Source organism: Heterodontus francisci, chromosome 11, assembly GCF_036365525.1.
Source record: "Heterodontus francisci isolate sHetFra1 chromosome 11, sHetFra1.hap1, whole genome shotgun sequence".
NCBI lineage: Eukaryota > Metazoa > Chordata > Chondrichthyes > Heterodontiformes > Heterodontidae > Heterodontus > Heterodontus francisci.
Window position 1 is genome coordinate 88,279,835 of NC_090381.1, and position 23,592 is coordinate 88,303,426.

General features: G+C 41.5%; 1 protein-coding gene across 6 annotated transcripts in view; it reads left to right on the forward strand.

The window, feature by feature from the left end:
• The window catches only part of sphkap (SPHK1 interactor, AKAP domain containing), a 377,209-nt gene that overhangs the window by 294,655 nt on the left and 58,962 nt on the right, over positions 1-23,592 (forward strand). For all 6 annotated transcript variants that reach the window (XM_068042423.1, XM_068042424.1, XM_068042428.1 and 3 more), the window contains exons 4-6: positions 18,329-18,388; positions 19,766-19,903; positions 22,839-23,166. In XM_068042423.1, coding sequence (XP_067898524.1) covers positions 18,329-18,388; positions 19,766-19,903; positions 22,839-23,166 — 526 coding nt within the window. The remainder of the gene's footprint in view (positions 1-18,328; positions 18,389-19,765; positions 19,904-22,838; positions 23,167-23,592) is intronic.

Here is a 23,592-nt window from a genome sequence, read left to right on the forward strand (position 1 = left end):
TTGCAATGGGTTAGATTTCCCAGACCTTTTCAAAATCAATGTCCACTTCGCTCACTTCTCCAAACATTTTCGACCTAGATGTCCAATTCCTGGTGATCCAGTTGGGCTTTTACTTCTCCGCAAGCCTCAAATCTTTCAAAACAGGTTCAAGTCTTTGCAGCCCATCACTCTATCAGTCTTCTCTGAGAGCAGGTGTTTCCTCTCTCTCCCTTGAGGCTGCTACTGCTGGTTGTCTTCCTTTCTTGCAGCCTGCTCTGAGGGTGCCACCACTGATTTTCTTTCTTAAAGCCTGTCTGCCTTCAGAAAATCTGTTAAATTTATCTGGAATCAAAAGTCAATTGCTCATTGTTGTTTTCCAATATCCAAAGTCCAGAGGTGTGGTTTTAGCCGAGCCACCTGGGCCTTCCATTGTTTCCAGGTGTTAACAACTACTTGGTACATTTGCATCCTCAGAATCACTGACTCCTTGTTAACTATCCGAAGGTCTGGGAGGGTGAAACCCATTGTTCTTCAGGCGTTATACCCCTGCAACCTGTTTCTTCAAAAAAAAAAGTCTTTGATCTGTATTCTATGTTGTCCTGGTAACCAAGATTTCTGTTTTGTCCTTAAGCAGAGTCGATGTGAGATCACCTGACTTCTCAGACTCCATCTTAAACTTATAAAAATCACAAATTTTAAAACATAATCATGTTACAAAGTCCAGCGTTCGTAATAGTAGTCTTTGCTTTAAATGTGTAGATAGTCTCTTCGTATCACAAATATTCTGTCTAAAGATAATGAGGTATCATTTTTATTACAGTGTATTTGGCAATGTCATCTTTACCTCATTTAGGAATAATATTATGATAAAATAAAGCACCATGTTTTATTTTGTTATAATAACATCATGCACAAGTGGTGCGATAATGTGTTTTGGAGTGATTTATATTATTACACCATTGTAACAAACAAAAACAGATTTGCCAAGAACTTTTTCATGAAGCACATCCATCTTTAAATTTACTAATGGTGAATTACTTCTGATTTAAGATTCAAGGCATAAGAGTCCTATCCACACTTATATTGCAAATAAACATAATTTACAATTAAAACCCAATCTATTTGTGCTTTTTATTTTTATTTTTAAACGATTCCTCGCATTTTTCATTAAAAAAACACAAGACTCTGATGATAAACTGATTACACAAGTTTTTTTTGCAAGTTGTGATCAATGATTGCAACAAAGAGACAAAAAGGAAGTATTTATTTTTAAATTATGTTGAGTTGATCCTCTGCTCTCAGATTTATGTTCTGATATGTGCTCAACCCAACCCTTTATTTTAAACTCTATTTCAATTAACTCAATTTTCTAAAATCGGTGCCATTTGTGACAATGCATTCTAAATCTAATTTGCTCCATAATCCGCTATTCAGTGCATTCTGGCCATTGCTCTAATCTATTTTGTGTTCTACTCAGTTGTTACGACCAAGGCGGGAGGAGTGCACTGTTAATTCAGTGCCACTTCTCCACAGGTCACAGCATATCAATAAATGTTCCCAATTACCGAAACAGCCAATTAGGTACTTTATTTGGCCCCAGAATAAAGCACACCAACCAGATTTCTTTAATCAACAACAAAATTAACCATTCATTAAAAAACCAAGTCTTAACCAATAGAGGAGTAAATCTAGATATGAATTGATATATTAAAGCTCCTAATTTTTCTAGCGCTCATGCACATGCACATACATCCAAAAACCAGTTAACCGAGGAGAAAAAAAAGGATTTTGTTTACAGCTGTTTCATAGAAATGAAAGGAATAAAAACTTAGTCTGATATGATCTGGAAGGAAGTTCTTTGGTTTGGTGAGGTGTCCCAAAGTCAAATAGTTGGATGTCACTCGAAGTTTTTCCAGGCAACGTTGATGAACAGTCTGTGATGGGTAGGCATTCAAAGAACTTCAACAGTAGAAGGCTTCACATAAGGTCTTCCATCAGTTTCTTAGGTCTTACAGCAGTAGTACAGCAGCAAAAGGTTTCTTCCAATATTCAGGATTTCTTAAAACACAGGAGGCAACAGAAACCACACTTGCTGCAGAGATTCTTTACAGAGAGGTAATTTCAATTGCCTGTATTTGTCCAAAGCCACTGGCTTTTTAAACTTCAAAACTGAAACCAAAACCTTCCTGAAACAAGTCACAAAATCAGTCATAAATTCTCTCTTGTCATTACAAAGGATAGCTTGGAGGTCAACCCCCTGCTGGTTTCCTTGAAATTACCTGCATTCCAGTTCTTGTTTACAGTTCAGCTTTTATTGAACTTCCTTTCAAAACATCCATAAATGGTTCAATGTCCACTGAAATCTTTTTCAGTTTTTAAAAACACAGAATTCTAAGTTTTAATTTTTTAAAATTCTCGTAACACGGTACATTAATCTATTCTGTTTACTGTAATTTACCCTGCTCTCTCTTTGTGCACTACTCTGCTCTGTGCTGCAATCTGCTCTTAATTTAGTGTTCTAAAATAACTCCTATGCTCTATTCTATTATTTAATTGAATATAGCTTGTGGTCTAATTTGCTCTTTTCTCTGTATTACAATCTATTATATGCTTACTAAATACTAATCCATTCAGAAGAACTGTTTATTCATCCAAATATCTACAGATATGTAAACTATTGACAGGGCAAAAATTAAAATTTAGCCAGCAGTATATGAACAAGAATCTTTCCATGGCATACTGGCCTGCAGACTTCGAATTGTGAAATTATATCTCCATATGGTAGGCTGGATTTTTAGACCCCACCAGGGGCAGGAATGGAGTTGGGGGTGGGGTTGGTGGTGGAGGGGGCAAAATTTCATACTGCAGGCCTGGGTGCTGGTTTCCTGGCTCCATCTGCCCTGGGCCATTTTCCAAGAAGTGGTGCGTAGCCAATTGAGCTGCTTAAGGGCTTATTAAGGCCTGTTGTCAGAGGCCAACTGGAATTTTAGCCCTCCAGCTTTGAGAGTCCACTTGCCAGCTTTAATTGGATGGTGAGACCGTCCTCTGGCCATTAATTTGGGTAAAATCACAGGTGAGTGACTGTTTCTCTCACACTGCAGGCTTCTGATCCCCATTTGAGCCTGACAGCAGGGTCCTGAAGCCCACAGGAAAACCCTGCCTGGTGTATCAGTAACTTTGAGCAAAATAAAATTTCATTTATTTAAAATTATTGCATTCAAAGTGGCCAAAGTGGACTGGGAGCAGCTACTTGTAGGAATGTTTACATCAGACCAGTGGGAGTCATTCTAAGAGGAAATGGTGAGAGTTCAGAGCCAACATGTACCTGTTAAGGAGAAGGGTAGGACGAACAAGTCCAGGGAACCCTGGATGTCAAGGGATATAAAGGATTGGATCAGGAAAAAAAAGGAGGCTTATGGCAGATTCAGAGCGCTGAAAACAGCGGAGGCCCTAGGAGTATCGAAATTGTCGGGGGGGTACTTAAAAAAGTAATTAGGACAGCGAAGAGGGGACATGAAAAAACACTGGTGGGCAAGATAAATGAAAATCCTAAGGCATTTTGTAAGTATATTAAGGACAGGATAAGCAGGAAAGAGTAGGGCCCATTAGGGACCAAGTGGCAATCTGTGCTTAGAGCCGGAGGATATAGGTGAGGTTTTAAATGATTACTTTTCATTCTGTGTTCACTATGGAGAAGGACAATGTAGGTGCAGAGATCAGGGAGGGAGATTATGATATACTTGAACATATTAGTATTGAAAGGGAGGAAGTATTAGCTGTTTTAGCAGGCTTAAAAGTGGATAAATCCCCAGGCACAGATGAGATGTATCCCAGGCTGTTATGTGAGGCAAGGGAGGAGATAGCAGGGGCTTTGACACAAATTTTCAAATCCTCTCTGGCCAGAGGAGAGGTACCAGAGGACTGGAGGACAGCGAATGTGGTATCATTATTCAAGAAGGGTAGCAGGGATAAACCAGGTAATTACAGGCCGATGAGTCTAACATTGGTGGTTGGGAAACTATTACAAAAAATTCTGAGGGACCGGATTAATCTCCACTTGGAGAGTCAGGGATTAATCAGGGATAGTCAGCATGGCTTTGTCAGGGGGAGATCGTGTCTAACTAACTTGATTGAATTTTTCGAGGTGGTGACGAGATGTGTAGATGAGGGTAAAACAGTTGATGTAGTCTACATGAACTTCAGTAAGGCTTTTGATAACATCCCACATGGGAGATTGGTTAAGAAGGTAAGAGCCCATGGGATCCAGGGCAATTTGGCAAATTGGATCCAAAATTGGCTTAGTGGCAGGAGGCAGAGGGTGATGGTCGAGGGTTGTTTCTGCGAGTTGAAGCCTGTGACCAGTGGTGTACCACAGGGATCGGTGCTGGGACCCTTGCTGTTTGTAGTGTACATTAATGATTTAGACGTGAATATAGGAGGTATGATCAGTAAGTTCGCAGATGACACGAAAATTGGTGGTGTCGTAAGTGGTGAGGAGGAAAGCCTTGGAGTACCGGAGGATATAGATGGGCTGGTAAAATGAGTAGAGCAGTGGCAAATGGAATTTAAGCCTGAGAAGTCTGAGGTGATGCATTTTTGGAGGACTAACAAGGTAAGAGAATATACAATGGATGGTAGGACCCTAGGTAGTACAGAAGGTCAGAGGGACCTTGGTGTACTTATCCATAGATCACTGAAGGCAGCAGCACAGGTAGATAAGGTGGTTAGGAAGGCATATGTGATACTTGCCTTTATCAGCCAAGGCATAGAATATAAGAGCAGGGAGGTTATGATGAAGCTGTATAAAATGCTAGTTAGGCCACAGCTGGAGTACTGTGTACAGTTCTGGGCACCACACTATAGGAAGGATGTGATTGCACTGGAGAGGGTGCAGAGGAGATTCACTAGAATGTTGCCTGGGCTGGAGCATTTCAGCTGTGAAGAGAGACTGAAAAGGCTAGGGTTGTTTTCCTTAGAGCAGAGAAGGCTGAGGGGGGACATGATTGAGGTATACAAAATTATGAGGGGCATTGATAGATTAGATAGGAAGAAACTTTTTTCCTTGGTGGAGGGGTCAATAATCAGGGAGCATAGATTTAAGGTAAGGGGCAGGAGGTTTAGAGGGGATTTGAGGAAAACTTTTTTCACCCAGAGGGTGGTTGGAATATGGAACACACTGCCTGAAGAGGTGGTAGAGGCAGGAACCATCACAACATTTAAGAAGTATTTAGATGAGCACTTGAAACATCATAGCATACAAGGCTGTGGGCCAAGTGCTGGAAAATGGGATTAGAATAGTTAGGTGCTTGATGGCTGGCACAGACACAATGGGCCGAAGGGCCTGTTTCTGTGCTGTATGACTGAGTTTATGACTCAATAAAATGTCATCTTTCCTTTGCAGCCTTAGAAGTGTGATTAGTGGGATGCATAATTAAAAGCAGTACAATTATAATAGCATATAAAATCTGCATTAACATAATATGCCAAATTGGGGATATCGTTAACACAACGGAAGAATGCAACAAAATGCAAGAATTATGCCAGGAAAAATGCAAGACATTAATAAACGTGCAATGTATTTGACTCTTAAATACCTTCTGAAATGGCCACTCAATCCAAGGGCAATTTGGGATGGGCAATAAGTGCTGACCTAGCCACGACGCCCACATCCTCCATGAACGAATAAAAAAAAAAGGACGTGTTATTAGCAAATTAATTTCTATATAGCTAAGTGTGAGGTGGTGCATTTTGGTAGCAAGTCTAAAGAGGCTAAATGCTGCTTGGATAATAAGAGTCTAATCTCTCCATATATCTGGCATGGACCTAGTGGGCTGAATGACCTCCTTCTGTACTGTAACCATTTCTATGAAATGAGGTAAAGGAGCAAAGGGCTCTAGGGGTACGAATGGGCTCTTAGGGTACAAATACACAAATCAACAAAGTAATGATATAAACAAAGTAATGATATAGGTTAATAAAGCCATAAAAAGGCAATCCAAGCACTGGGTTCATTTCTAGGTTGATAGAATTGAAATCAAGAGAAATTACGTTAAACTTGTGTCAAATCTTGGTTAAACCATGTTTGAAGTACTGGGTATAGTTCTTCATATCTCCATACAATAAAAAGTATATCGGGGCAAAGGTGTAAAAAGATACACAAAGGTGATACTTATCAGGAAAGGCTGAACAGGCTGGCACTCTTTTTCCAGAAGTAAGAAGGCTAAGGGGTGACCTGATAGAAGTCTTTAAGATACTAAAAGGCTTTAATAGGATAGATGTAGAGAAAACATTTCCACTTGTGGGGGAGTCCAAAACGAGGGGCTGTAAATATGATAGGCACTATTAAATCCAATAGAGAATTCAGGAAAAACTTCTTTACACAAAGAATGGTAAGAATGTGGAACCCGCTACTACAAGGAGTAGTTGAGGTAAATAGGATAGATGCATTTATGGGGAAGCATATGAGGGAGAAAGGAATAGGAGTATATGCTAATCCTTCTTGGCATTTCTTCGCGGATGAAGATTTTGAGAAGGTTGTAGTCAAGCCTATCCATGACCGGCAGATTCTCCCACAGCGGATACAAGTGAAGGTGTAGTTGCTGCTGGGGGCAATTGGATCTATCCTTCTCCTCCTTTTCTCTTTCATGCTGGTTCTTCGCTCAGTCTCAAAGGTGTTTGTAGCCCTCCTGATGTAGCATCTCCAGACATCTCGATCTATGGCCTGCGCTTCCCACTGACGATGGTCGATGTGGCACACCGAAATGGACTTCTTCAGGGACTACTTGAAACGTTTACATGGGGCCCCGCTGTTCCTTTTACCCGTGGTCAGCTCTCCATACAACACGATCTTGGGCAGGCGACTGTTGTCCATCCGGGCAACGTGACTCGCCCAATGCAGTTGGCTTTGCAGGAGGATGGCCTCGATGCTGGTGATGTTGGCTGTTTCCAGGACTATATGCTAATAGGGTTAGATGTAAAGGGGTGGAAGGAGGCTTGTATGCAGCATAAACATCAGCTTAGACCAGCAGGGCTGAATGGCCTGTTTGTGTGCTGGAGGTTCGATGTAACTCAATATAATCTTCCAGTCAGAACACAAATAGAGTAAATAAATAGCAGCCAGTAAACGCAATGAAAACAAGAGTAGGGAGCAAAGATTAATGACGTCTGTTTCAATGTTAAGAGAGTCAATGCAAAATATTTGAAATTGTGTTAATTCTGGTCTCAGCTTAAAATAATTAATCAATCAGTAAAAGTACTTCTCCACTTCTTCTAGTTTGAACAGTGGACTTCACCAGAAGAGCGCTTAAAAAAACTAACAGAAAGCAATCATTTCTGATCAGTGACTCAGCCACTTAAGAGGAAATGGCTAATCCAGCAGTTCTGCTAAATACTGTTGCTTTAAACAGACAAGAATGCAATGCCTGTCCTCCAGTAAACACTCAAGGTTGTTTGGTCACCATGTGTGTGCCAGCTCCGGAAAGACTTAGAAAATGCATCTAGATTAACGTAGGAGGTGGTTTACTCATAGCACCGCTGCTCTTTTATTCCTCTGATGGGTACTTACCTTCTTACTCTTTACTTCCTGCCTATGTAGTCCTTCAGTTCAAAAGAGCACTTGGGCTTAACTATTCCAAGTACTTATCAGTAGCATTCTGAATTTAATTTCTTTCTATCTCTCTATGTGCCCTCTCCACACTGGAAATTAGTGAATATTTCATTCCATATTACCTAAGTGCTCTGGCTGGCACGCAAATTATGTGTTCCCTTGAAATCATTCCACAGTGGTAAGTTAGATCCAATTCATGACTAAGTTGCACTTCTTATGCACCGTGCACATTGCTATGGTCACTTTACTGCCATTGGCCAACTGACTCCACCACACCCAGTCTTCATTCAGTGTCAAATAGGCTGCTGGCCATCCTCATCTAATTCAGCACTCTAGTCAATGTCATTACTAAGATATGAAAGCTGTCACGTGTTAACAATTCTAAGAAGCCACAGGGGAGAGTTGACCGTAGTGTACAGGCCAATGCCCAGAGCCATCGAAGACACTATCAATAATATATAGAAATTTCCAAGGACCAGAGTTGGTCCTCCTGAACAAATAATCCAATTATATATCATATCTTTATTTTAAAAATCATTGTAAAAAGGAGAGAACAGAGCAGTTTGTAGACCTCAACTATCCATGTACAGATGGAGTGTGATGGGAATAGAGGTGATGTGGGATTCGGTTAGCTGTGTTCACAGAGAAAGGAAGGGAAGCAGAATGATGTGGCTCATGTGTGGGATTCAGACAATCATGATTTTAGGTAAACAAATAATTTTATAAAAATAATACGTTCTTAACAGTTAAAGACTGCAGATGTGAGAATATTTTCTAGCTATTTCACATGAAGAAACCTTTGTTCTTGCAACTTGAATGTATGGTTGATGTTAATCACATACTGATTTCACTCTTTCTGCCCACCTGTTAGGAATGTGACACAGCTATAATACTCTGCAGAGTGATATTATCCCAGTAGCCTCATGCACTCTTCCATTAGTGGCATTTCATCTTGTTAAAGTGTATAAATAATGTTGTTAATTTTTATTGAGATCAGTGTATATTATTAAAAAAGTAATATCTGGCAGAGTGATTAAAAGGTTGTAATTCAATATGATGCTTCAAATGATGCTTATAAATCTAGAAACTTTCATTCTCATTTGAATACTTCATCCGTAGTCAAAGCCACTTGTATTTCCAGCTTCAGTTGGACTTGTAATTTATAATTGCAGTAACATGTTTTCTTGCATAATTGCTCAAGATATATTATACATTGGCCTTATCTCCATTTCTCCCCCAATGCCACCCCCCCACCTTTTTTCATTTTCCTAGCCCAAGCTGTTACTGCTTCTGTCACAACTGCATCAGCTAAGGATTGGCACAATATAAGTCCACAGGTTTTCACTTATAGCTTCATTAAGCAGCTCTCTACATCAGCACATCTAAGTACAACAAATGCCACCCTCATCTGGAGGCTGAGGCTCAGCCAGATGGTAAGAAGTTGAAGAACTGCTGACAGATCTCTCTGAAGATTTAGGTTTGATTGAAAGTGAGTCTTCAGCAATACCCATTCTATCTAAAAATATGTTTAAAAGTATGGTGATAGAGGATCAAGTCCAAAGGCTGAAAATAACACTGTTGAATTCTCAGAATGTTACTTGCTACAATAAAACTACTTGCCTTGAGAGAAATGGATGCTCATTTGACCTTAATTGAAAATTCAGAATAATCAATATCATAATCCTGATTTCATGCGGCGTGGAATCTTGCTCCAGGCTAGTTTAGATTGTGAAATTAACCAGGCAGGTCCAAGTATTACAGTTTGAAGAAACTGCTCAATGTTCAGGACATCATGCTCACACCTACCATGTGGAAGGGAAGGAAAGGAAAGGAAGAAAGAAAGATAAAGAGAAAGCTCTTCCTGTAAACATAAAGACCATCACAGAATTAGCCACCATAGATTTGTCAAGCAAGTGACTGATGCAATGTTTGCAAAGTGCAACACCTTCATTTAACCTGTGGCAAACAAGCGTTAGCTTTAGAGAGCACAGAACCTTTACTGGGAGTCTGGATACTGGAGTGCAGGTCATAACAGATGACACCCCGTATGGGCATCAGGGCTCCTCATCAATCCTACAAGCGGCACAAGCAAAAAAGAAACAGAAAATGAATTCAGAGGCTGTCTTAAGGATAAAGAATCAAGGTTGGATCTTTTTGATGCCTGACTGACAATTGTCATGGGTTGGAGTCAGGAGACTGCAGTGCAAGGTGGTTAGAGATGTAAACAATCAGTCTGGTTGTTTAAAGTTGAGACAGTTGGAGATGGTTAATCCAAGGTTATCAGGCTGTCCGGCAGTTAGTTTGAACTTGAGACTGTAGGAGATCATTGATCTGGGGTTGTCCAGCTATCAGAAAGGTGTATAAAATCAGAGGACAGAAGATTTCAGGGGCATTTTAAAAAAAGTTTCAATGAGCAATATACACTAGACTTTACAAAATATTGAGATAAGTTTGAAAATTCAATATCTAGGTATTAGAGGATGGTTTTTATTTTTGATAAAACGGTCTACCTCAGGGCTGCCCAACCTTTTCATGTGGGGGCCATGTTGCAATTTTTGTCTTACATAGGGGGCCGGTGAGGCAATTTCGGAAAGATAAAGGCATTAAAATTTTATCTTACTATTAATCAAAACAACGACAAATGTGCATTTTTGTGAAGAAGCTTTAAATGAGAAGATTACTTAATTGACTTACTTTCTCATCACTATGTTGGACACTGATTTAGTGAGATACCTGGCATTGTTTTGCTTGCGTAAGTAGTCAATGCTTGCCCACATACTTGTAGTAGCGATGCAGATAGATGTCTCTCTGTCAAGAGTGATCTTGATCACTCTCTCTCTCTCTCTCCCACCTCTCTCTGTCTGTCCCACTCTCTCTCTGCCCCTCTCTCTCTCTGCCCCTCTCTCTGTGTCCTCTCTCTCTCCACCCTCTCCCTCTCTCTGTGCCCTCCTGTCTCTCTGCTCCTCTTTCTTTGTGTCTGCCCCCCGCCCCTCTCTCTGCACCCCCCACCCCCCGACATTTGCAGTGAGCAGGAGCACTCAGCACAGCAACTTTGTGGTTGGTCAGTTTTTTTTAAATTCACAATGTCAGTTTCACAGCTGACAGGTGCTGAATGAGAGCGGGAACAGCGGTTTCTGAACTTTGGATAGATTTGGGGTTTATCGGCAGCCTTTTAAAAAAAAATCCAAACCCGCCGGAACACCCGAATCTGTCTGAAGTTCAGAAACCGCTGTTCCCGATGTCAGTACCTGTCAGCTGTGAAACTGACATTGCGATTTTTTTTTTAAAAAGCTGGTCTGGAAGAAGGTAATGGAAAATTTCTCATCTCTGAAATACATCTGCGGGCTGGATGGAAATCTTTGGTGGGCCAGTTCCTGGCCCACGGACTATATGTTGAACGAGCCTGGTCTATCTATTCCTCACAATCAGCAAGGTTCTTGAAACAATGATGTTAAGCATTCATAGTTTTAATAAGTATATCATGCATGCAATAGTCCTTCCACCCTCACATAATGGTTAAGGACTCAAAAATGTTACACTTCTAAGGTCAGTATTCAGGTTGTTCCAATCCAAATCCTTACTTCAAGCTGCCACTTTTTATACCTTTCTGAGGTACTAGTTCCTTATCAAAATATCCATATACTTCAAGCTATGCAGACCTGATCACACCTTATTTATATGTATAGCTTTACATCTTTTAAAGGTAGAGTAGTGTCCAATGGATTGACATGATGAAATTCAAAACATCTTGCTGTCCACTTTCTCAGGCCCCTTATCTCTTTCTCAGGATTGCCAACAATGTGCTAGTACCATGTATTATCATGTTCAAGTGTCAGAGAATAGTAAGATGCCAGGTAGGATCTGGCTTTCATTGAAATAGTGGTGTAGCAGAGAATGGGACCTCTGCTATACTGTTACTACTGTTCTTTAAACTACTGAACCTGGGAGTTTCTACCCATGTAACATAAGGATTGTCTACAATTTCTTCACATTTATGTGATTTTTTAATTGAAATACAGTTGACATATACTGAATTTGGGGATTCTCACACATTCCCTGAGATGAGGTAATGCATCCATTGAAGTAGATTTGGCAGCAGGACTGCACCCACTGAAACCAATGGACATCAGCATCATTTTCCTATTGTTGAAAGGAATAGTTATAGATTCCTGTTTGATTATTTTCCTTGCTCCTCCTCCTCTGATGGTTGTAAGCCCAAGTAGGGCATGCTTCCATGCATCCACCAAGTGGTCATGCATACACTTACTGCTATAATGCTGAAAATCAGCATTCCCAATCCAACGTTTTTTTAATTCATTCATGGGATGTGGGTGTCACTAGCATTTATTGCCCATCCCTAATTGCCCTTGAGAAGATGATGGTGAGCTTAAATACAACTGTGTGGCTTGCTAGGCCATTGCAGAGTCAACCACATTGCTGTGGATTTTGAGTCACATTTAGGCCAGGACAGCAGATTTCCTTCTCTAAAGGGCATTAGTGAACCAGATGGGATCTTACAACAATCCGGTAGGTTCATCGTTTTTTAAAATCCTGATTTAGTCAATTAATTGAATTTAAATTCCCCCAGCTGTCATGGTGGGATTTGAACTCACGTCACTAGATCATTAGTCCAGGCCTCTGGATTACCAGTTCCATAACATAACCACTATGCTACTGTTCCCCCAGGTTAATGTTTGCCTGCTCATGTTTACAGAAGAAGAGCAGCATTTTATTAGACTTCTCATGCTCCTCAGAAGTTACCACAGCTTTGTTCCTATGATGCGCACACATCTGTCTCACACAGTTCCTGTGATTGGCAGGACAGATTAAAATTATGTCCAAGCTTTATTTCCCAACTGAGATGAGATGGGGTGCTTTGGTAGTCCTATTGCATGTCAATAGCAAGCATCGGGATATTCTTTTATTCTACTGGTGCACCATCATACTTACACAGATAAACACAGATCTGTTATTGTTAACACCAGGACTAGGGGTGGGCTTTTCCTGAGCTTGATTGAATTAGGGCATATCAGGCAACTTAATCAGCTGTATTTTCTATAAGTCATCTTGCAAAAGATTTCAGTTCACAGATCAAAATGAAGGCTAAATGTCCAATCCTGAATTCCTAATTGTGTCAAGATGTAAATTGCCAGAAGATGAATTTCTATCAGTTTCCCATTTCATGGCATACAATATGAATTTTATATATTGTCTAGTTAAAAACGTATTGACATGCGTAGTTATAGCTGGTGCAGTGTCTCTACAGCATGCTCCTTTATCTTATACTCAATACTGAAATATCACTTTGTAGCCAATAAAATAATCTCATTCTACATTTATAGCTACAAAAGAAGTTATTAGAACTGAACCATTACAGTTCTTTCTGATGTGCCATGTATTTTGTTTTATACGGAAAGGTCTTTTAGAAATTCAGAGTTCTTTGTTGAACAATCTAGCAGAGTATAGGTGATGAATGTAAAGGGCCACTTGTCAAAATTAAACCAGAAGTACACACAGAATTTAGTAGATATAAAAAGTGGGCCGGATTTTATGGGCCTACTGAGACGGGGCCAGAAGCAGGGGCCCATAGAATCACAATGGGAGGCAGGGGGGCAGAGGGCCCGTTGCCACCCCGACCCCAAGCGATTTTGCCAGGGGTGGAATTGGCCGCAATGTACTTCCCACCCAGCGGCCAATTGAGGCCCTTAAGTGGCCTATTAATGGCCACAAGGGCCTACCCCTCCCCCCACCCCCCCCCCCCACCCTCCAACCCCTGCTGCTGGGATTTAACCAGCGGCAGGGGGGTGCCTATGCTATGTGGGGAAGGTGCCTTGTAATATGAGAGTCCTCCCTGAAATCTGTGGCCCACAGAGGACCCTGCTGGCAAAGCCTCCACCCCACCTCCATGGACCTCCCTCGCCAGGGCCTTCCGGACTGGCCCTGGTGACCCCACCTCACTCCAGGGCTGGTCTGGGTCCAAGGCCTTTGCAGTACTGGAAGTGGCCACCACTCCCAGTGGCACTATCCGATACTGCTGAGCTACCGGCCCTATGATTGGCCAGCAGTTCTTGGAAGTGGGATCCTTTCCATTAAAGGGCCGGGGATCCCGAGGCTGGAAACTTCATTTCCGGAACAATGAAGGAGCACGCTGGGGTGAGGAGTGGGGGGAAGGGCTTGAAAAGGCCGAGGCGGGTTTCCCCCCGCCTTTTCAGCCCATCTCCGGGGGCCTCGTGGGATGAATATTTGTGTAGCTAAATGAGATACTTTTATATCAGTTCTTGCCCCTTGTAATTTATAAATAACCTGAATGAAGCTATCAAAAATAAGTTGGTAGATAATAAAATGTATAATACATGGATGGAAAGCAAATAATTAGAAGCAATGCAACTAAATGCCAAGCAATTTCAATTGAAATGTAGATAAATGTAAAATAATTAGGATGGGAGCAAGGGACTAAATTATCGAACATGTACTGAATGGACTCATTGAACACATCAGTCCAGTAAATGGATGAACTGAAAATAATCAAACAAGATTTTATGCATCATTACCTGCTAGTCTGGGACAAATGGCCAAAATCAGGAGCACTTAATTTTATAGTCCATAGCCCTATGAATATTCATTTAACCTAACATTTTTCATTTTTATACTATTTATGTGCTTTGGATGAGTTTCATGCATTGCTCCAATATCAATATCTTTGCATAGCTTTATTGCACATGAAACATGAAATTGGATTGCAATGCCTGTAAAAAGCTAAGTACAAGAAAATGTTATTCAGCCCATCCAAGCTCATCTTTCTAGTGTGCTAGCTCTCCCACTGTAGGGCCCAGCAACTTTTTGAATGTCCCTAATGTTTATAGGTCCAATTTTCTTCTAAAGATATGCAAGTTTCCCAGTTTAACCCCTGACAGCTGCAGTAAGCTCAGACTTGTCACCCTTTCCCTACTTACAGCTCAGTGCTGATTAAAAAGCTTTGCTGTTATTAGCTGGCCTGATGGCTGGAAACTATATTGTCCAGGTTAACACTAAAACAAAAGCAAAATACTGCAGATGCTGGAAATCTGAGATAAAAACAAAAAGTGCTGGAAAATGCTCAGCAGGTCTGGCAACAGCTGTGGAGAGAGAAGCAAAGTTAATGTTTCAGGTCAGTGACCTTTCACCAGAACTGGCCAAGGTTAGAAATGTAATAGGTTTTACGCAAATAAAGTGGGGGTGGAGCAAAAGGGAACAAAAGGGAAGGTGTTGATAGCACATAGGGTCACAGAGAATAAATGACAAGGAAGTCATGGGCAAAGGCAAAGAGTGTGTTAATAGTGTGGTAAAAGACAAAGCGTTAGTGCAAAGAGGGTGTTAAATGACAGAATAATGAAAGCCATGGCCAAAAGAACAAACATGAAAAAAAGTGGGCAGGCACATGGTAAAAAAAAAGGAATGATGAAACAAAAATAATGTCCTGTGTAATGAGACAGGAATAATTAATGACCTCATAGTTAGAGATCCTCTTGGAAGGAGTGATCACAGTATGGTTGAATTTAGAATACAGATGGAGAGTGTGAAGATAAAATCTAATACCAGGGTCCTGCGCTTGAACAAGGGGGACTACAATAGAATGAGGGAGGACTTGGCTAAAGTAGACTGGAAACAAAGATTTTATGGTGGGACAGTTGACGAGCAGTGGAGGACTTTCAAAGCAATTTTTCAAAGTGCTCAGCAAAAGTATATTCCAGTGAAAAGGAAGGACTGGAAGAAAAGGGGTAATCTGCCATGGGTGTCTAAGGAAATAAGGGAGACTATCAAATTGAAAGAGAAGGCATACAAAGTGGCCAAAAGCAGCATGAAACTAGAAGCTTGGGAAAACTTTAAAGGTCAACAGAAAGCCACAAAAAGAGCTATAAAGAAAAGTAAGATAGAACATGAGAAAAAACTAGCACAGAATATAAAGACAGAAAGCAAAAGTTTCTATAAATATATAAAATGAAAAAGAGTGGCTAAAGTAAACGTTGGTCTTTTAGAGGATGAGAAGGGGAATTTAGTTATGGGATATGATGAAATGGCCGAGGCATTGAACAGGTATTTTGTATCGGTCTTCACAGTGGAGGACATTAATAACATGCCAGTAATTGACAAAGAGACAAACGTAGGTGAGGACCTGGAAACAATCATTATTACGGAAGAGGTAGTGTTGGGCAAGCTAAAGGAGCTAAGGATTGATAAGTCTCCTGGCCCTGATGGAATGCATCCCTGGGTACTAAAAGAGATGGCGAGCGAAATAGCAGGTGCACTGGCGGTAATTTTCCAAAATTCGCTGGACTCTGGGGTAGTCCCAGCTGATTGGAAAACAGCAGATGTGACACCAATGTTTAAAAAGGGAGGTAGACAAAAGATGGGGAATTATAGCTTAACCTCTGTAGTGGGGAAGATGCTTGAGTCTATTATCAAGGAAGAAATAGCAGGGTATCTCGATAGAAATTGTCCCGTTGGGCAGACGCAGCATGGGTTCATGAAGGGCAGGTCATGCTTGACAAATCTTTTGGAATTCTATGATGACATTACGAGCAAGGTGGACAATGGGGACCCAGTGGATGTGGTGTACCTAGATTTCCAAAAGGCCTTCGACAAGGTGCCGCACAAGAGGCTGCTGCATAAGATAAGGATGCATGGCGTTAGGGATAAAGTATTAGCATGGATAGAGGATTGGTTGACTAACAGGAAGCAGAGAGTGGGGATAAATGAGTGCTATTCTGGTTGGCAATCAGTCACTAGTGGTGTGCCTCAGGGATCGTGTTGAGACCGCAATTATTTACAATTTATATAGATGATTTGGAGTTGGGAACCACATGTAGGGTGTCAAAGTTTGCAGATGACACTAAGATGAGTGGCAGAGCAAAGTGTGCAGATGACTGTGAAACTTTGCAGAGGAACATAGATACGTTGAGTGAGTGGGCAAAGGTCTGGCAGATGGAATACAATGTTAATAAATGTGAAGTCATTCATTTCGGTAGGAGTAACAGTAAAAAGGATTATTACTTGAATGGTAAAAAGTTGCAGCATGCTGCTATGCAGAGGGACCTGGGTGTCCTTGTGCATGAATCGCAGAGTGGTCTGCAGGTATAGCAAGTAATTAGGAAGGCAAATGGAATGTTGTCCTTCATTGCTAAAGGGATTGAGTTTAAAAGCAGAGAGGTTATGTTGCAGCTGTATAAGGTACTGGTGAGGCCGCACCTGGAGTACTGTGTGCAGTTTTGGTCTCCTTACTTGAGAAAGGATATACTGGCACTGGAGAGGGTGCAGAGGAGGTTCACTAGGTTGATTCTGGAGTTGAGGGGGTTGGCTTATGAGGAGAGACTGAGTAGATTGGGATTATATTCATTGGAGTTCAGAAGAATGAGGGGGGATCTTATAGAAACATATAAAATCATGAAGGGAATAGATAAGATGCAAGTAGAGAGGATGTTTCCACTGGCAGGTGAAGCTAGAACAAGATGGCATAGCCTCAAGATTAGAGGGAGCAGATTTAGGACTGAATTAAGAAGGAACTTCTTCACCCAGAGGGTTGTTAATCTATGGAATTCCTTGCCCAGTGAAGTAGTGGACGTTTCTTCAGTAAACTTTTTTAAAGCTAAGGTAGATATCTTTTTGAACAATAAAGGAATTCAGGGATACGGTGAGAGCGCGGGTAAGTGGATCTGAGTCCACGAAAAGATCAGCATTGATCATATTGAATGGCGGAGCAGGCTTGAGGGGCCGGACGGCCTACTCCTGCTCCTAGTTCTTATGATAAAATGAAGTAAAAATTTTTAAAAAGTGGAACTAAAAATAAATAAGTGGGGCCCCGTCATGCTCTTAAATTATTGAACTCAATGTTCACGCTGTAGCGTGCCTAATCAGTAAATGAGGTGCTGTTGCTCGAGCTTGCGTTGGTGTTCACTGGTACACTGCAGCAATCCCAGGACAGAGATGTGGGCATGAGAGCAGGAGGAGTGTGTTGAAATGGCCAGCAACCAGAAGCTCGGGGTCATGCTTTTGGACTGAGCAGAAGTGTTTTGCAAAGCGGTCACCCAATCTGCATTTGGTCTCCCCAGTGTAGAGGAGACTGCATTGTGAGCAGCGAATACAGTATAGTAAATTGAAAGAAGTACAAGTAAATCGCTGCTTCACCTGAAAGGAGTGTTTGGGGCCTTGGATAGTGAGGAGAGAGGAGGTAAAAGTGCAGGTATTACACCTCCTGTGATTGCATGGGAAAGTGCCGTGGGAAGGGGACGAGGTGTTGGGGGTAATGGAGGAGTACCAGGGTGTCGCAGAGGGAAGGATCCCTTCGGAATGCTGACAGGGGAAGGGAGGGGAAGATGCGTTTGGTAATGGCATCATGCTGGATGTGGCGGAAATGGCATTTAACACCCTCTCTGCACTAATGCTTTGTTTTTCACCACACTATTAACACACTCTTTGCCTTTGCCCCATGACCTCCTTGTCAGTTATTTTCTGTGACCCTATGTTCTATCAACACCTTTTTTGTTCTCTTTTGCCCCACCCCCACTTTATTTGCTTCAAACCTATTACATTTCTAACCTTTGCCAGTTCTGATGAGAGGTCACTGACCTGAAACTTTAACTTTTGTTCTCGCTCCACAGATGCTGCCAGACCTGCTGAGCATTTTCCAGCACTTTTTGTTTTTATTGTCGATGTTAACCTTTGACCATGAATGTTCTTGAGCTGAATTCAGATGTTTGCTTTCTCTAGATCTGTTTTGTAAATCTTAATGGAGTGGATGCAAAGAGCAATAATAAAGAATTCCAACAGGTAAGAAAACTCAGGTAAAATTATTCCTGTAGAAACCTAGGCACAGAAATTACACTGTGGGATACTAGTCTATGGATGTGCAACATTTTTGGCTGTATTTCCCCTCTGCTGTTTTAGAAGGGACATTAGCCTCTTTATGTTAAACAGGTAAACAGCCTCATTAAAATAGTGGGGGGAGGAATTCCAGATGACCATTTGTATAACTGAATAATTTCAGGGCCTAAGGGAGAGACAGGACTAAGATCTGAATTTGGTGAAGTTTACTTCTGACTATTTTTTGTCAATTTACTGTTGACTACATCTTGACTCTGTGAAAATGATTCATGAAATAAATCAATTTCATTCACTACATCCTGCATAGTTCTGAAAATTGCTGTGAAACAGAAATCTCCATGCCAATGTCATTTTGAATATAGCTGTGTTTCAGTGAAAGAGTTAAATATTACCATTGCAGGAAGGATTCCAAAGTCTCAGCCTGATGCTGAATGATGACTGTAGAAAATACACCCTCTCTCTGCTAGCTCATCAGACAATGTTTAACAGGAGATTGCAAGGAACCTCTATATAATATCAATTAACAACAATTTCACAGATCATTGCACTACATTAGTAGATCCATTTAACTATTGATTTGTGGATGTAGAAAACAGCAACAGAAATGCAATGAGATCTGAGCAATTCTAAGATCATCACCAACCAAATCTCCAATAAATGAACACATAATGAATTTGGAAATAGTAAATGCAAAAAGATGTATGTCTCATTTTTACCACACTTTGACTTGTTGCATTTTGAGTGCCCCTTGGATATCCTCTTGTACATATTAGGCGCAGGGAAGGTCAGGTAAGGTGACCTACTGAATCCCTGTAACATTTTTCTTTAGCCAAGAGTAAGGGGTGGAGGGGGAGCTGCATGAACTAGTCACTATACCTACAAATGCTCAATATTGACACTGGGATAAATAGTAGAAAACAATTCCCAGCACTGACTTCTTTTACCTTGAGCAAAATATGCAATGTAGCTGATTGCAAATGCCACAAATGTGACACAGAGTTATGCCGGCTTGGAGGGTCTTAGATTCATCACTGGTTTGTGTTAAGTTAGCCAGTCTTGGCTGCGGTAGTAATTAAGTCTGGCAATTAGCCTCAGTATCCCTGAGTCTTAGGGAGAAAATAAATCAGTCATGGTTCTGACTCTTGTTTTTGACAACAATAGATAGTAATTATATAATTCCTTTTAATGTAGCAAAATGTCCCAAGGTATATCATAAAGGGGTAGAGACACTTACTGAGGCCAAAAAGTATGGTTGAATACATAGGTGATGCATTAACAAATATTATGAGCCTCTTTTGTTTGTTTGTGTTTTTCTTTATCTAGAAATTAGTTACTGTGTCCCCTGATCTCCCATACCTCATCAATTCTTTAAATGTTTGCCAAATGAAAGATAATGAACTCATCCTCGTGAGTGGATTAATTTCTCCAGGAAGCTGTCACAACAATTCTGATGATTCCCAGGTACGAAACTTGTGATTTTCATTTCCATTGGAAAAAACACCTCAAAGGTTGACCTGGTTGTATCTATGATGTGATTATGTCAATACCTGATGTCTGAACTTTCCACAGACTGAAAAACTACAGCTACTTTTCGCTGAATGCGAACCAAGTATTTGGAAAGTTTTTCTCAAAATAAATAGTTGGGGCTAGGAGGAAGAAGAAATGGAGATTGTAAGCATGAGAGGTCAAAATCATTCATGACTACTGAGCATAAATTTGTCCTAAGACAATTTAACAATTCTCATTTACCAGTCTGATTTGAAGATGCACTCAGGTGATATTGGTCCTGAGGTTTCACCTGTTAGCATTCATGCCAACAGCACATTTTCACCAACATTCCTTCAAATAAATTGCACTATTGCAATAGATTGTGCTACTTTGCTAAGTACAGTAAATAAACAACTGCACAGTGAACCTGTTGGAGAATGTTTGTCACAGTATTGTCTCATGAAATTCCTTTCCACTGAGAGTTTTCTGTTTTAATTAGATAAACTACATTCCATAATAATGGATCATTATGGTTTTAATTAGTTGGCCTACATTTTTAATTTGGATAGTGTATCATTGGAATCTGCTGTAAATGCTCCTTGTTGTACTGGTTGCAAAATATTCAGCAGTTAAATTAATGAAATCAAATTTTAAAATGAGCAAATAACGACCATTTAGTTTAAAAGAGTGGCGGCAGAGAGAGAGAGAGCGGGACCAGGAGCAGTTTAAACAACGGCAGCAAGAAGCAGAGAGAGAGAGAGAAAGCAGGACCAGGAGCAGTTTAAAAGAGTGGCGGAGGGAAGCAGAGAGAGAGAGAGAGAGAGAGAGAGAGTGAGCAAGCAGGACCAGTGAACAGTTTAAAAGAGTGACGGAGGGAAGCAGAGAGAGAGCGAGCGGGACCAGCGAGTAGATTAAAAGAGCGGCAGCGGGAAGCAGAGAGAGAAAGAGAGAGAGAGAGCAAGTGGGACCAGCAGGCATTTCACAAGAGCGGCAGCGGGAAGGAGAGAGCGAGAGTGGGCCAGCGAACAGCTTAAAAGAGTGCCGGCGGGAAGCCAAGAGAGTGCGAGCAGGAGCAGCGAGCACATCAAAAGAGTGGCGGCGGGAAGAAGGGAGAGAGAGAACGGGACCAGCAAGCAGTTTAAAAGAGTGGTGGAAGGAAGGAGAAAGAGAGAGAGTGTGAGCAGGACCAGCAGGCACTTCAATAGAGCAGCAGCAGGAAGCAGAGTGAGAGCGAGTGACGGTGGGCAACAGAGAGAGAGAGAGGGGACCAGCGAGCAGTTTAAAGAGCGGCAGTGGAAAGAGCTATCCAGTCCAGTCTAGGCCATCAGAGCAGACCGACCTCATTCTGAGAGAGAGAAAAAAAAAAATCAAATTGTGACGTCACCGGAAAACAGGTAGTTGATTGGTTGGTGAGTTTACTATCGTTTATCTTTCAAAACTCGGTTAGTTTTAGTAATTGTAAGGTTTTATGAATGAATACTAGTAAAGCTTAGTAGATTGGCTGGTGAATATTTCCACTAATTAAGTAAATAATTAATTAGTTATTTAAAAACAATCAGAATGCAGGGCAGATGATGTGTTGCAGCTGCAGTATGTGGGAGCTGGTGGACATCAGTGTGATCCACGGCAAACATGTCTGCAGTAAGTGTCTACGTCTCGAGGAACTTTGGCTCAGAGTTGTTGAGCTAGAGGCCGAGCTACACACTCTGCGATGCATCAAGGAGGGGAAAGTTACCTGGACACTTTGTTCCAGAAGGCAGTCACACCCCATAGGATAGGGTCTTCTGATTTGGCCGGTGGTCAGGAATAGGAGGGTGTGACTGCGAGTGAGGTAGGTAAGGGAATCGAGAAGGCAGAAGTGGAGGAGGCTTAGCCGTTGCAATTGTGCAACAGATTTAAGGTTCTTCCAGCTTGTATGGATGAGAGCGAGGGCTGCAGGGTGGTTGGGCAAACTGACCATGGTACCATGGTACAGGAAGCCATTCAAGTGGGGGGAGTAAATTGGAATGTAGTGGTAGTAGGGCACACTATAGTCAGATACCGTTCTCTGCAGCAAAGAGCGAGAGTCCAGAAGGCTGTGTTTGTCTGCTCGCTGCTCGTGTTCAGGACATCTGCTCGGGGCTGGAGAGAACTTGCAGTGGGAGGGGGAGGATCCCGTTGTCGTGGTCCATGTGGGTACCAATGACATAGATAAAACTGGGAAAGAGGTTCTGCATAGGGAGTATGAGCAGCTAGGGGCTAAATTATAAAGCAGAACCTCAAAGGTTAGCATATCTTGATCACACACCAGGTGGGAGGGGAAGTGATATTGCTCAGCTGCAGGTGATCCCACCAGTTGTTATTTCTTCCAATCAGCTCCCTTAATGTAGGGGATGAGCAGCAGTTTTAATTAGAGTTCCAGGCTTGGATCCTGATGTGTATTCCACATGCCTATATGCCGAGTTCACCTTCATGCCAGAGCGCTCAGTGTTAGCGAGGCATGGGCCTACTAAAATCCCTGTATAGGAATTTCCTCCTGCCTGCCCCACTTCCTCTGATGTCAGAGGGCATGTTTGCAACACACAGATGTTCCACGTCAGCCAAACACCTTGCAAATTCACAGCCTGTGCTGGGATCCAGCATACCTGTTTCCTCGCCAGCTTCCCTGCAGCATTGCTGTGCTTTTAGTTGACTTGTGCTCGGGCAGTGCCACCAGCCCCATGAAAATTTATGGACCATGTGTTTTAATCCAGCAAATGCACAAAAATGCCTCTAGACTATGCCAGTAAACCCACCAAACAATCCTAGTAAAATAATGCCGGTTTTAACTTTCCATATCTTAAAGTGACTGTTTGTATTTACAAAAGGACAATTCCTTAAAAATCATGCAAAGCCAACTAACTTTTAATTTGTAAAAATCTGTTTTTAGGGTCTTAATCTGAAAGATGAATCCACCAATCAATTGGAAGATGAATGTCTCCTTCCTCCTCCACAGTGGACCAGACCGCCAGATGTCTGTTTAGTTCAATCAGCCAGAAGGTGCAGGAAGGATGACATGGCCTGTGTCATTTATGAAATAAACAAATGCATGATTGGCTTGAACTATGTTAAAGGAAAGAGAATACACCTTCACAACACCACCAATTGCAAGGCAGGGGATGACACCAACTGCTCTGTATCATCCATTGAGGAGGACTTTATCACTGCCTCTGAGCACTTCAATGATGAGGAAGATGAAGCCAGCAGTGTCTTAAATGGTAAGGTCTTACTTTAAGTCAATATTTCTCGTAAGCATACATGTTAACTCTGAGTTTGCTGCCCACCTGAACTTGATCCTAGAAGTACAAGCAGAACTGTAGAAGGTAAAACAGAATTGGCATATGTACAAAGAACACAATACAATCTTTTTATTGTGTACTCTTAGTGTAAAGTTTTTGATATGATGAAGAATTCCTGTACTCTTTTACAAATCTTGTTTCACAAGCCTGAAATTCTTGTCGATGGTTGGGGAAGTTCGATTCTGTCTTTCTCTCAAAAATACCACGTAACCACAGGTTGATAACCTTAGGACTTGGACTGATTTCAGGGTGTTCTTCATGCAAAGAGAGGTTGGTTAACATTTGGAATGGACTTCTGGCTAGATAGTAGAGACAAGTGTGGTGCAGAGTGCAGGCCAAAGTTTT